Here is a 14,956-nt window from a genome sequence, read left to right as displayed (position 1 = left end):
GTGAGATATAAAAGAGATCGACAAACAAAGAGGCCCTTGATGCTGCCCACGCAGATTTTGAACCTTCAAAAGTAATTGGAAATGTTCAAACTTGCTACATTGATGAACTTTTACACACCAAATCCAGTTTGTAATTAATTTATTCTGCAAAAATTTTATAAATTTTTTTAGAGATTTTCCAATTTGATTATTTTTTATCAAATCAGAAAACAAGAATTGTATGTAATAGCTGTGATAAAATGAAAGCAATGCATAAGAAATAATATATATATACAAATATAACTAGAGAAAGTGAGAGAGAGAGGGGGAGGGACGTGGTGAAGAGAATGAGAATACATTTTTATGATGCCTTTAAGAAACAAACAATTTACACATTACAAGTTAAGAGTCTGCAATTTCGAGATGTTGATACATAAAGTCAGGGAGTAGTTATGTTGTCCATTATATAAATATCTCTGAGTGACAGGGTAAGAGAGAATTGTTACATCTGTGAGAGCCAGCAAGTAAATAGATGACAGCATGTCTTTATGTCTCTGACATTACTGAGACAAGCCACGTTGCGTCGGTTACAGATGTCAAGTAAAAGAAAGAGAGCATTCTATTTACTGTTCCATTTTTATAAATATTCCACAGTTAAGCTAGGTCAAAGTAACAAAGGATATTTCATAGTTTATCAAGGCTGAACTGAATTTAACCTCACATCTTGAAGAACTGGATAAGTTAATCAGAACAAGGATAGCCAAGAATTTCGTTCTCATTTATCTTGAATGCAAAACCAAAGAAAAAGAATGGGGGAAAAGTCTACCGAAACATTCAGGCTATAGTTGTACTTCCAGATCTGGAATCCAGGATCAAATTGCTTCATACAGATATGAAGGGGTATCAAAAAGTTCCCAGACTATTTGTATTCTGTCACTTTTGGAATCTAGCCTGGAAGTCCTTTTCTGTGAGTTGAGGATCTTCTGCTATTTGCTCTTAAAACAAAGTCCTTTCATATTTGCACTTCCAAGCCTCTTTCCTTTCAGAATCAGTGAATGCAAGTCAGTCATTATCCGTCTGCACACACATCTCACACATCAATTTCTTCAAACTAGAACACTTCATATTTTTGGTCCTCTTTGTACTCTACTTTTTCATTGCTAAAGAGTGTCCTGCTTCCTGGCTTCTCTTCTAGCTACCAACTGCTCCCGTTCTTCCGAGACTGTCTCTCTGCTTCTACTGCTCAGTATACTTCCCTGTTCCACCACCATGTCATCCATCAAATGGGTGACATCTTGCACCAGCCACAGATTTCTTTTGCAGCTTTACATGGGTTGTCTCATCAGAGCTTCCAATTGTCCTATCTCTCTTTCTTTTCATCAAAGGCTTTAATTAGTACATTTCTAAATCTCCAACCATCTGAAGCATCCATGAGCTTCCAGGAGTTTCTTTTACAGATTGGTTCAAATCTCCGACTTTCTCATTGTCTGTCTCAAGCCAATAACTGCTAACCTATGTAGTGAAGTCCATTCTTTACCAAAGAACAACTTTGCAATTGCAAGTATCCGCCTATTCTGCTTTCTGGTGAGAATGTAGCGAATCTGGATTGTGTCAGTAGGCCCATAAGTGATCAAATGGCTGGTAGGTTTTCCCAGGTTCTGAAGCTAGTATTAACAAAGACAGGGTGGGGTTGAGAGTGATAAGAATCTCCTCCAAACCTTTTTTACTCAATTTTATGAACACTTAAAAATGTATCTCTGCAAAGTTTCGTTTAAAGAAACTATTCTTCAGTCACTAAGAAGGAATCAGTCTGTTGTGGGGCACTAAACTATACTTATGCCTAAGTTCTTCCTTTGCGGTCTCTTCTGTTTTGTACTTGAGGTCATTTTTTTATGTACACATTTGACAACTTTACAATATTCCTGGGTACGAAACAGTCACATCTTATGTTACTGTATAATATATTTAATGAGTGAAGCATTTAAAAGATTATAAGCAATAAATTCACAAAAATTTGGGGATGCAGTATCTAATAAAGAACAATGTGTAGGGTTGTCAAGAGGACAAGTTTTGGTATAAAGGTCCTTCCACCATGGAAAGGGAATGAATGAATGGTCAAAGAAGCAGTAGATCAAAACTGCAAAAACAAAACAAAAAAATCTAAACTTTTTGGAAATATTTTAGTTATAATATCCATTGCATAACACACAGGAAAATTAAATATAGCAAATAAGAAACGAGAAACTACCCTTTTCATTGCTCCTTAGCATGAATATGTTTGTGTCTTGTTAACTTACTATTTTGAGTGAAGGATTTACCACAAATATCACAGTGATATGGCTTTTCTCCTGTATGAATACGTTTATGTATAGTTAGGGTATTATTACGAGAGAATGATTTACCACAGATATTACAATGATATGGTTTCTCTCCTGTATGAATATATTTGTGTGCAGTTAAGTTACTATTGTGAGAGAATGATATACCACAAATATTACAATGATATGGCATCTCCCCTGTATGAATACGTGTGTGTACATTTAAGGAACTATTACTAGTAAATGATTTACCACAGATATTACAATGATATGGCTTCTCTCCTGTATGAGTACGTTTATGTGAAGTTAAGTGAATACTTCGAGAGAATGATTTACCACAGACATCACAATTATATGGTCTCTCTCCTGTATGAATACGTTTGTGTGTTACTAAGGCAGTACTGCCAAAGAATGGCTTACCACAAATATCACAATGATATGGTTTCTCTCCTGTATGAACACGCTTGTGCTTTGTTAAGTCATTATTCACAGTAAATGATTTACCACAAATATCACATTGATAAGGCTTCTCACCTGCATGAATACGTTTGTGCCCCGTAAGGTAACTACTTCGAGTGAACGATTTACCACAGATATCACAACGATATGGTTTCTCTCCCGTATGAATACGTCTGTGTGACGTTAAGGCACTATTATTAGAGCATGGTTCACCACAGATATCACAATGATATGGTTTCTCTCCTGTATGAATACATTGGTGTCTCTTTAAGGCATAACTTTGAATGAATGATTTACCACAGATATCACAATGATGTGGTTTCTCCCCTGTATGAATACATTGGTGTCTCTTTAAGGTATAACTTTGAAAGAATGATTTACCACAGATATAACAATGATGTTGTTTCTCCCCTGTATGAATACGATTGTGTGATGTCAAAGCACTACTATAAGAGAATGATTTTCCACAAATATTACAATGATATGGTGTCTCCCCTGTATGAATACGTCTGTGTACATTTAAAGAACTATTACTAGTAAATGATTTACCACAAATATTACAATGATATGGCTTCTCTCCTGTATGAGTACGTTTATGTGAAGTTAAGTGAATACTTTGAGAGAATGATTTACCACAGACATCACAATTATATGGTCTCTCTCCTGTATGAATACGTTTGTGTGTTACTAAGGCAGTACTGCCAGAGAATGGCTTACCACAAATATCACAATGATATCGTTTCTCTCCTGTATGAATACGCTTGTGCTTTGTTAAGTCATTATTCACAGTAAATGATTTACCACAAATATCACATTGATAAGGCTTCTCACCTGCATGAATACGTTTGTGCCCCGTAAGGTAACTACTTCGAGTGAACGATTTACCACAGATATCACAACGATATGGTTTCTCTCCCGTATGAATACGTCTGTGTGACGTTAAGGCACTATTATTAGAGCATGGTTTACCACAGATATCACAATGATATGGTTTCTCTCCTGCATGAATATGTTTGTGTGTAGATAACTTACTACTGCAAGAGAATGTTTTACCACAAATGTCACAATATGTTTGAGTATGAGTGTGTGATGTTAAGGATCTTTTACTAGAGAATTGTTTACTGCAAATATCACAGTGATATGGCTTCTCTCCTGTATGAATACGAATGTGTTTTGTTAAGGCATAACTTTCAGAGAATGATTTACCACAAATATCACAATTAAATGGTTTCTCTCCTGTGTGAATTCGTATGTGTGTAGATAAGTGAATACGTTGAGAGAATGATTTACCACAGATATCACAATTAAATGGTTTCTCTCCTGCATGAATACGTTTGTGTTCAGTTAAGTGATGTATTTGAGAGAATGATTTACCACAAATATCACAATTAAATGGTTTCTCTCCTGTATGAATACGTTTGTGCACAGTAACCTGACCTCTTCGAGAGAATGATTTACCACAGATATCACAATTAAATGGTTTCTCTCCCGTATGAATACGTTTGTGTTCAGTTAAGTGATGTATTTGAGAGAACGATTTACCACAGATATCACAATTATATGGTTTCTCTCCTGTATGAATACGTTTGTGCACAGTAATCTGACCTCTTCGAGAGAATGATTTACCACAGATATCACAATGATAGGGTCTCTCCCCTGTATGAATACGTTCGTGCCTAGATAAGTTACCACTGGAAGAGAATGATTTACCACAAATGTCACAATGATATGGTCTCTCTCCTGTATGAATACGTTTGTGCATAAGTAGGTCACTTTTTTGAAGGAAGGACTTTGTACAGATATCACAATCGTATGATATCATCTCTTTTTCCATGGGTTCAGGGGAAATCAATTGTATACTTTTGTAACTCTTTTCCATTATTTTTCCTCTCAATTCCCAGTTTATATATTTGTATTGCTTTTGTTTTTATACTTTATTCCTTACATGCACTTCTACTGTTGTACTTCTGTCAGTGTTACCTTTGTTTAGCAAATTTAATCAACACACAAGCTACTCTTCTTGACACTCCAGTTGGTGATGTTCAGAAATTTTGTTTATAATATTATTCCAGAGGAAATGTTTCACATGAATTCTGCCAAAGATTTGTAGAAACAATCTGGTACATCTGTTTCATACAATATTTTCTTTTAGTCTTTAAAACATGGTAGATATTGAGGATGTTTCTTCTGTTATGTCAATGTTGTCTGATGTTCTGAAATTAGAGAGAAACAACAGTGTAAGATGTTGAGGTTCCTTAAACAATACAAATTCATTTCTAATGAGATCAACTGAGCTGGATGACAACAGCTTCATAAGGAAGTGTTGATCTCTCAAAGTAGATGGGACACATGGAAGTGGGACACCCAGGAAGACATGGGAGGAAGGGCTGATTAATTAACTTAGGATGCTGAACCTTTTAGGTGATGTGACAAAGAACAAGATGCCTGGCACCTCGCTGTACTCAAGAAGACCCGTACTCCCCAGCAGAAGCAATCACACTCATCCCTCTGGTGGCGAAAAGTACTTGTGATCATTCCTCATAAAAGCAGACATGTGGTGCCATGTAAAAGTGCCACCATGTTAAAGCAACTGTGTGGTGTCACGTAAAAGTGCCTGTGAAGTGCCATATAAAGCACTCTTTGCACTGTGAAGTGGTTGGCATTAGGAAGGGCATCCAACTGTAGAAACCATGAGGAATCAAACTGGAGTCTGTTGGAGCTTCCCAGCTCTGCTCAAACCATCCAACCATGCCAACATAGACAATGGACATTAAAAGCTGAAGATGAACTTCCCATTTTAATTTATTAAAATTTACATCACAGAATCTTGTGTGAAGCTGACATATTTGTAATCTAAACTGACACCTTCACATTGTGTAACAGTTTAAAAATAAAACAACAGAATAGTGGACACTAGCATTAGTCTTTCTGCAGAAATATAATTTGACATTGCTGTTTTTAATTTTTAACTATAAGGTGAAAACAATTACATTTGTTTTTAATTTTTAACTTTTTGTACGTTTGTGCATCCGTAGATTTCTATTGAAACAGCAAACAGACAATGAAGGCGAATGAAGCTGTTACCAGAAAACTCGTCATGCTAAAAATAACAGCTAAATGTCTAGTACACAGAAACGTGCCATTAAGACGTCTTATCTGTTGCATAAGATTTTTTTTTTCACTTCAAGTAAATTCCCAGGTAAACGTTTCTAATAGAAAAGCAGAAGTCATCAGAGGCAAAATGAAGGAATATACACGGATAAAGGATAAAATGAAACAAATATAGACGACTTGTTCTGAAACACCCCCGAGTGGGGGAACGGTTCTCAAAAATAACACCTAATTGTTTTCTCCCCAAATTCCTATGTCGTCGGAATCGACATTGTTCGAGGGAAATTTGTACAGAATTTCATTAGAAAATATCCATTTTCATGAAAGTTAAGACGAACTGAAGTGTGTATTTGGAATCTACATGATATAACACATATTCGTAGAAAATTTCATTAAGAAATATCCACTTTCTGAAAGTTATGATCATCCGAGGTCGGGGAGAGATGTGCAAAAATCTGTAGTTATGCCCCCCCCCCCCCGCCCCAGATAAATAAACAAAACGGAAAGGTCAGTTTAGGGTTGAAATGACTGTGTGCCAGGTCCGCCGAATTGTAATGGTTTTCGGTGTCGTAAAAGCGGGTGGAAATCAGATTTTCGTGACTTTTTATAAAAAGTTTCCCCACAAATGAATGCAGATAATTTGAAAAAACTCTCTCAGATCGGGTAATATCCAACTTATGTGTATGAGCTATTCCGCACAAATCAAGGACATCTGCCTTCTGTAGCTAGAAATAGCAGCCGAGTCGAACACAAATCATGGACATCTCTCATAAAAGAGACACAAAGAATGGACGCGCCAAAAACCGAAAACCTACAGAATTAAAAACATTGAATATTTTCATTGTTAAATACTTACGGAAAGGTTTCACAAAAGACTGTGTTGTCATATATGTGCGTATGTGGTAGATGAGAAATGTATTATAATTATCATAAATGTATTTATCGGCTAATCACGAAAGCTTCACACACAAGACATATTAAGTAGGAAGTACATTCATTGCACATGCGTATCACCTGACTGTAATAATTCAGAAAGATAACTCTTCTTAAATCCCTTTATATTTTAGTTTATTGTACCTGATTATATTTCTGTGTGTGTTTGTGTGAATATTTATATCTAAATAAGGGCAAAGAGCCGACAGAAACGTTAGCACGCTGCGGTTAATTTGTCTTTGCGAGAATTTCTTTAGCAACAGACGTAGTGGACTGTTGTAGGAGCGAAAGGGAGCCGAGCAAAGCAGCGGAAGACGCATCGGCGGCGGAGATCCGCCGGCGAACCGCACGTGCTATCGAAAGGCCGTCGTCTCGGCGGCGAGTGTGTGTGTCTGAAAATATCTGGGTACAAATTGAAGCGCAAATGATCGAAATAATAAATGGATTTATTAATGAAAGTTTGGCAATTGCGTTTACTTCCACCACGTGACACTTATTGCAATCATATATGTTGCGACGTGATAAACATTTCAAAACACATAACCAACGCTGTCACCTCTCACTGTCTCTTTCACTCTCTCTCTTTCTCCCTCACTTCCTTTCTCTCGCTTTGCCACATCTTTGAAGTGTGAAGCACGCAACAGGTTCGTACAAAAAACAAATTAGCATATTATTATTATTGATTACCTTTCACATAGCATTTTTAAATGACCCTGTTGCTCTGATCAGACTCCTTACACATATATACTCACTCACAGTTATATATATTATATATGTGTGTGTATACATAGAGAGAGAGAGAGAGAGGTAGGGAGGGACGTGGTGAATAGAATGAGAATAAATTTTGATGATACCTTTAAGAAACAAACAATTTACACATTACAAGTTAAGAGTCTGCAATTTCGAGATGTTGATACATAAAGTCAGGGAGTAGTTATGTTGTCCATTGTATAAATATCTCTGAGTGACAGGGTAAGAGAGAATTGTTACATCTGTGAGAGCCAGCAAGTAAATAGATGACAGCATGTCTTTATGTCTCTGACATTACTGAGACACGCCACGTTGCCTCGGTTACAGATGTCAAGTAAAAGAAAGAGAGCATTCTATTTACTGTTCCATTTTTATAAATACTCCACAGTTAAGCTAGGTCAAAGTAACAAAGGATATTTCATAGTTTATCAAGGCTGAACTGAATTTAACCTCACATCTTGAAGAACTGGTTAAGTTAATCAGAACAAGGATAGCCGAAAATTTCGTTCTCATATATCTTGAATGGAAAACCAAAGAAAAAGAATGGGGGAAAAGTCTACAGAAATATTCAGGCTATATAGTTGTACTTCCAGATCTGGAATCCAGGATCAAATTGCTTCATACAGATATGAAGGGGTATCAAAAAGTCCCCATACTATTTGTATTCTGTCACTTTTGGAATCTAGCCTGGAAGTCCTTTTCTGTGAGTTGAGGATCTTCTGCTATTTGCTCTTGACAATGCTCTTAAAACAATGTCCTTTCATATTTGCACTTCTAAGCCTATTTCCTTTCAGAATCACTGAATGCAAGTCAGTCATTATCCGTCTGCACACACATCTCACACATCAATTTCTGCAAACCAGAACACTTCATATTTTTGGTCCTCTTTGTACTCTACTTTTTCATTGCTAAAGAGTGTCCTGCTTCCTGGCTTCTCTTCTAGTTACCAACTGATCCCGTTCTTCCAAGACTGCCTCTCTGCTTCTACTGCTCAGTATACTTCCCTGTTCCACCACCATGTCATCCATCAAATGGGTGACATCTTGCACCAGCCACAGATTTCTTTTGCAGCTTTACATGGGTTGTCTCATCAGAGCTTCCAATTGTCCTATCTCTCTTTCTTTTCATCAAAGGCTTTAATTAGTACATTTCTAAATTTCCAACCATCTGAAGCATCCATGAGCTTCCAGGAGTTTCTTTTACAGATTGGTTCAAATCTCCGACTTTCTCATTGTCCATCTCAAGCCAATAACTGCTAACCTATGTAGTGAAGTCCATTCTTTACCAAAGAACAACTTTGCAATCGCAAGTATCCGCCTATTCTGCTTTCTGGTCAGAATGTAGCGAATCTGGATTTTGTCACTAGACCCAGAAGTGATCGAATGGCTGGTAGGTTTTCCCAGGTTCTGAAGTTAGTATTAACAAAGACAGGGTGGGGTTGAGAGTGATCAGAATCTCCTCCAATCCTTTTTTCCTCAATTTTATGAACACTTAAAAATGTATCTCTGCAAAGTTTCGTTTAAAGAAACTATTCTTCAGTCACTAAGAAAGAATCAGTCTGTTGTGGGGCACTAAACCATACTTATGCCTCATGTTCTTCCTTTGTGGTTTCTTCTGTTTTGTACTTGGTCACTTTTTATGTACACATTTGACAACTTTACAATATTCCTGGGTACGAAACAGTCACATCTTATGTTACTGTATAATATATTTAATGAGTGAAGTATTTAAAAGATTATAAGCAATAGATTCACAGAAATTTGGGGATGCAGTATCTAATAAAGAACAATGTGTAGGGTTGTCAAGAGGACAAGTTTTGGTATAAAGGTCCTTACACAAGGGAAAGGGAATGCATGAATGGTCAAAGAAGCAGCAGATCAAAACTGCAATGAAGGCGAATGAAGCTGTCACCAGAAAACTCGTCATGCTAAAAATAACAGCTAAAGGTCTAGTACACAGAAATGTGCCATTAAGACGTCTTATCTGTTGCATAAGATTTTTTTTTTTCACTTCAAATAAATTCCCAGGTAAACGTTTCTAATAGAAAAGCAGAAGACATCAGAGGCAAAATGAAGGAATATACACGGATAAAGGATAAAATGAAACAAATATAGACGACTTGTTCTGAAACACCCCCGAGTGGGGGAACGGTTCTCAAAAATAACACCTAATTGTTTTCTCCCCAAATTCCTATGTCGTCGGAATCGACATTGTTCGAGGGAAATTTGTACAGAATTTCATTAGCAAATATCCATTTTCATGAAAGTTAAGACGAACTGAAGTGTGTATTTGGAATCTACATGATATAACACATATTCGTAGAAAATTTCATTAAGAAATATCCATTTTCTGAAAGTTATGATCATCCGAGGTCGGGGAGAGATGTGTAAAAATCTGTAGTTATGCACCCCCGCCCCAGATAAATAAACAAAACGGAAAGGTCAGTTTAGGGGTGAGGTGACTGTGTGCAAGGTCCGCCGAATTGTAATGGTTTTCGGTGTCGTAAAAGCGGGTGGAAATCAGATTTTCGTGACTTTTTATAAAAAGTTTCCCCACAAACGAATGAAGATAATTTGAAAAAACTCTCTCAGATCGGGTAATATCCAACTTATGTGTATGAGCTATTCCGCACAAATCAAGGACATCTGCCTTCTGTAGCTAGAAATAGCAGCCGAGTCGAACACAAATCATGGACATCTCTCATAAAAGAGACACAAAGAATGGACGCGCAAAAAACCGAAAACCTACAGAATTAAAAACATTGAATATTTTCATTGTTAAATACTTACGGAAAGGTTTCACAAAAGACTGTGTTGTCATATATGTGCGTATGTGGTAGATGAGAAATGTATTATAATTATCATAAATGTATTTATCGGCTAATTAAGAAAACTTCACACACAAGACATCTAACGGGATATGAAGTAGGAAGTACATTCATTGCGCATGCGTATCACCTGACCGTAATAATTCAGAAAGATAACTCTTCTTAAATCCCTTTATATTTTAGTTTATTGTACCTGATTATATTTCTGTGTGTGTTTGTGTGAATATTTATATCTAAATAAGGGCAAAGAGCCGACAGAAACGTTAGCACGCTGCGGTTAATTTGTCTTTGCGAGAATTTCTTTAGCAGCAGACGTAGTGGACTGTTGTAGGAGCGAAAGGGAGCCGAGCAAATCAGCGGAAGACGCATCGGCGGCGGAGATCCGCCGGCGAACCGCACGTGCTATCGAAAGGCCGTCGTTTTATTTTTCATGTACACATTTGACAACTTTACAATATTCCTGGGTACGAAACAGTCACATCTTATGTTACTGTATAATATATTTAATGAGTGAAGCATTTAAAAGATTATAAGCAATAAATTCACAGAAATTTGGGGAAGCAGTATCTAATAAAGAACAATGTGTAGGGTTGTCAGGAGGACGAGTTTTGCTATAGAGGTCCTTACACCATGGAAAGGGAATGAATGAATGGTCAAAGAAGCAGCAAATAAAAACTACAGAAACAAAACAAAAAATTCTAAACTTTTTGGAAATACTTTAGTCATAATATCCATTGCATAACACACAGGAAATTTAAATATAGCAAATAAGAAACGAGAAACTACCCTTTTCATTGCTCCTTAGCATGAATATGTTTGTGTTTTGTTAACTTACTATTTTGAGTGAAGGACTTACCACAAATATCCCAGTGATATGGCTTTTCTCCTGTATGAATATATTTATGCGTAGTTAAGGTACTATTATAAAAGAAAGATTCACCACAGATATTACAATGATATGGTTTCTCTCCTGTATGAATACGCTTGTGTGTAGAAAGATTACTACTATCAGTGAATGACTTACCACAAATATCACAATGATATGGTTTCTCTCCTGTATGAGTACGGCTGTGTTTAGCTAAGTCACAACTTCGAGAGAATGATTTACCACAAACATCACAGTTATATGGCTTCTCTCCTGTATGAGTACGTTTATGAGTAGTTAGGGTACTATTACGAGAGAAAGATTCACCACAGATATTACAATGATATGGTTTCTCTCCTGTATGAATACGGCTGTGTTTAGTTAAGTAACAACTTCGAGAGAATGATTTACCACAAACATCACAGTTATATGGCTTTTCTTCTGTATGAGTATATTTATGCGTAGTTAAGGCACTATTATAAGAGAAAGATTCACAACAGATATTACAATGATATGGTTTCTCTCCTGTATGAATACGATTGTGTGATGTCAAAGCACTACTATAAGAGAATGATTTACCACAAATATTACAATGATATGGTGTCTCCCCTGTATGAATACGTCTGTGTACATTTACGGAACTATTTCTAGTAAATGATTTACCACAAATATTACAATGATATGGCTTCTCTCCTGTATGAGTACGTTTATGTGAAGTTAAGTGAATACTTTGAGAGAATGATTTACCACAGACATCACAATTATATGGTCTTTCTCCTGAATGAAGACGTTTGTGTGTTGCTAAGGCACTATTGTCAGAGAATGGCTTATCACAAATATCACAATTATATGGTTTCTCTCCTGTATGAATACGCTTGTGCTTAGTTAAGACACTATTATGAGAGAATGATTTACCACAGATATCACAATTAAATGGTTTCTCTCCTGCATGAATACGTTTGTGTTCAGTTAAGTGATGTATTTGAGAGAATGATTTACCACAAATATCACAATTAAATGGTTTCTCTCCTGTATGAATACGTTTGTGCACAGTAACCTGACCTCTTCGAGAGAATGATTTACCACAGATATCACAATGATAGGGTCTCTCCCCTGTATGAATACGTTTGTGCACAGATAATGTACTACTGCAAGAGAATGATTTACCACAGACATCACAACGATAGGGTTTCTTTCCTGTATGAATACGTTTGTGCTTAAGTAGGTCACTTTTTTGAAGGAAGGACTTTGTACAGATATCACAATCGTATGATATCATCTCTTTTTCCATAGGTTCAGGGGAAATCAATTGTATACTTTTGCAACTCTTTTCCATTATTTTTCCTCCCAATTCCCAGTTTATATATTTTTATTGCTTTTGTTTTTATACTTTATTCCTTACATGCACTTCTACTGTTGTACTTATGTCCAGTGTTACCTTTGTTTAGCAAATTTAATCAACACACAAGCTACTCTTTTTGATACTCCAGTTGGTGATGTTCAAAAATTTTGCTTATAATATTATTCCAGAGGAAATGTTTCACATGAATTCTGCCAAAGATTTATAAAAAACAATCTGGTACATCTTTTTTGTATAATATTTTCTTTTAGTCTTTAAAACATGGTAGATGTTGAGGATGTTTCTTCTGTTATGTCAATGTTGTCTGATGTTCTGAAATTAGAGAGAAACAACAGTGTAAAATGTTGAGGTTCCTTAAACAATACAAATTCATTTCTAATGAGATCAACTGAGCTGGATGACAACAGCTTCATAAGGAAGTGTTGATCTCTCAAAGTAGATGGGACACATGGAAGTGGGACACCCAGGAAGACATGGGAGGAAGGGCTGATTAATTAACTTAGGATGCTGAACCTTTTAGGTGATGTGACAAAGAACAAGATGCCTGGCACCTCGCTGTACTCAAGAAGACCCGTACTCCCCAGCAGAAGCAATCACACTCATCCCTCTGGTGGCGAAAAGTACTTGTGATCATTCCTCATAAAAGCAGACATGCGGTGCCATGTAAAAGTGCCACCATGTTAAAGCAACTGTGTGGTGTCACGTAAAAGTGCCTGTGAAGTGCCATATAAAGCACCCTGTGCACTGTGAAGTGGTTGGCATTAGGAAGGGCATCCAACTGTAGAAACCATGAGGAATCAAACTGGAGTCTGTTGGAGCTTCCCAGCTCTGCTCAAACCATCCAACCATGCCAACATAGACAATGGACATTAAAAGCTGAAGATGAACTTCCCATTTTAATTTATTAAAATTTACATCACAGAATCTTGTGTGAAGCTGACATATTTGTAATCTAAACTGACACCTTCACATTGTGTAACAGTTTTAAAAATAAAACAACAGAATAGTGGACACTAGCATTAGTCTTTCTGCAGAAATATAATTTGACATTGCTGTTTTTAATTTTTAACTATAAGGTGAAAACAATTACATTTGTTTTTAATTTTTAACTTTTTGTACGTTTGTGCATCCGTAGATTTCTATTGAAACAGCAAACAGACAATGAAGCTGTTACCAGAAAACTCATGCTAAAAATAACAGCTAAATGTCTAGTACACAGAAATGTACCATTAAGACGTCTTATCTGTTGCATAAGATTTTTTTTTTCACTTCAAATAAATTCCCAGGTAAACGTTTCTAATAGAAAGGCAGAAGACATCAGAGGCAAAATGAAGGAATATACACGGATAAAGGATAAAATGAAACAAATATAGACGACTTGTCCTGAAACACCCTCGAGTGGGGAAACGGTTCTCAAAATTAACACCTAATTGTTTTCTCCCTAAATTCCTATGTCGTCGGAATCTACATTGTTCGAGGGTAATTTGTACAGAATTTCATTAGCAAATATCCATTTTCATGAAAGTTAAGACGAACTGAAGTGTGTATTTGGAATCTACATGATATAACACATATTCGTAGAAAATTTCATTAAGAAATATCCATTTTCTGAAAGTTATGATCATCCGAGGTCGGGGAGAGATGTGCAAAAATCTGTAGTTATGCACCCCCGCCCCAGATAAATAAACAAAACGGAAAGGTCAGTTTAGGGGTGAAATGACTGTGTGCCAGGTCCGCCGAATTGTAATGGTTTTCGGTGTCGTAAAAGCGGGTGGAAATCAGATTTTCGTGACTTTTTATAAAAAGTTTCCCCACAAATGAATGCAGATAATTTGAAAAAACTCTCTCAGATCGGGTAATATCCAACTTATGTGTATGAGCTATTCCGCACAAATCAAGGACATCTGCCTTCTGTAGCTAGAAATAGCAGCCGAGTCGAACACAAATCATGGACATCTCTCATAAAAGAGACACAAAGAATGGACGCGCCAAAAACCGAAAACCTACAGAATTAAAAACATTGAATATTTTCATTGTTAAATACTTACGGAAAGGTTTCACAAAAGACTGTGTTGTCATATATGTGCGTATGTGGTAGATGAGAAATGTATTATAATTATCATAAATGTATTTATCGGCTAATCACGAAAACTTCACACACAAGACATATTAAGTAGGAAGTACATTCATTGCGCATGCGTATCACCTGACTGTAATAATTCAGAAAGATAACTCTTCTTAAATCCCTTTATATTTTAGTTTATTGTACCTGATTATATTTCTGTGTGTGTTTGTGTGAATATTTATATCTAAATAAGGGCAAAGAGCCGACAGAAATGTTAGCACGCTGCGGT

The 14,956-nt window shown here is 36.4% G+C and overlaps 1 protein-coding gene across 1 annotated transcript; it reads right to left on the bottom strand.

The window, feature by feature from the left end:
* Positions 1-122: 122 nt before the first annotated feature.
* Positions 123-14,905, bottom strand: LOC149130610 (uncharacterized). The gene is made up of 3 exons (XM_089344612.1): positions 14,651-14,905; positions 11,174-12,914; positions 123-4,571 (listed from the first exon to the last, which is right to left on the bottom strand). The coding sequence occupies exons 2-3, from the start codon at positions 12,576-12,578 to the stop codon at positions 2,233-2,235; spliced, it is 3,744 nt and encodes a 1,247-aa protein (XP_089200738.1). The 5' UTR covers positions 12,579-12,914; positions 14,651-14,905; the 3' UTR covers positions 123-2,232.
* Between the last annotated feature and the right edge of the window lie 51 nt (positions 14,906-14,956).

The sequence above is a fragment of the Octopus bimaculoides genome, chromosome 28 (assembly GCF_046866305.1).
Source record: "Octopus bimaculoides isolate indiv1 chromosome 28, ASM4686630v1, whole genome shotgun sequence".
NCBI lineage: Eukaryota > Metazoa > Mollusca > Cephalopoda > Octopoda > Octopodidae > Octopus > Octopus bimaculoides.
The sequence above is the reverse complement of the archived record's forward strand: the minus strand, read 5'-3'. Positions and strand labels throughout refer to the sequence as shown.

Coding starts and splice junctions, on each gene's coding strand:
- LOC149130610 (XM_089344612.1), bottom strand. CDS start 12,578: ATGGAAAAGAGTTGCAAAAGTATACAATTGATTTCCCCTGAACCTATG. Junction 4,572..11,173: donor ACATATTCATGCTAAGGAGC/AATGAAAAGGGT, acceptor AAGAGATGATAT/CATACGATTGTGATATCTGT.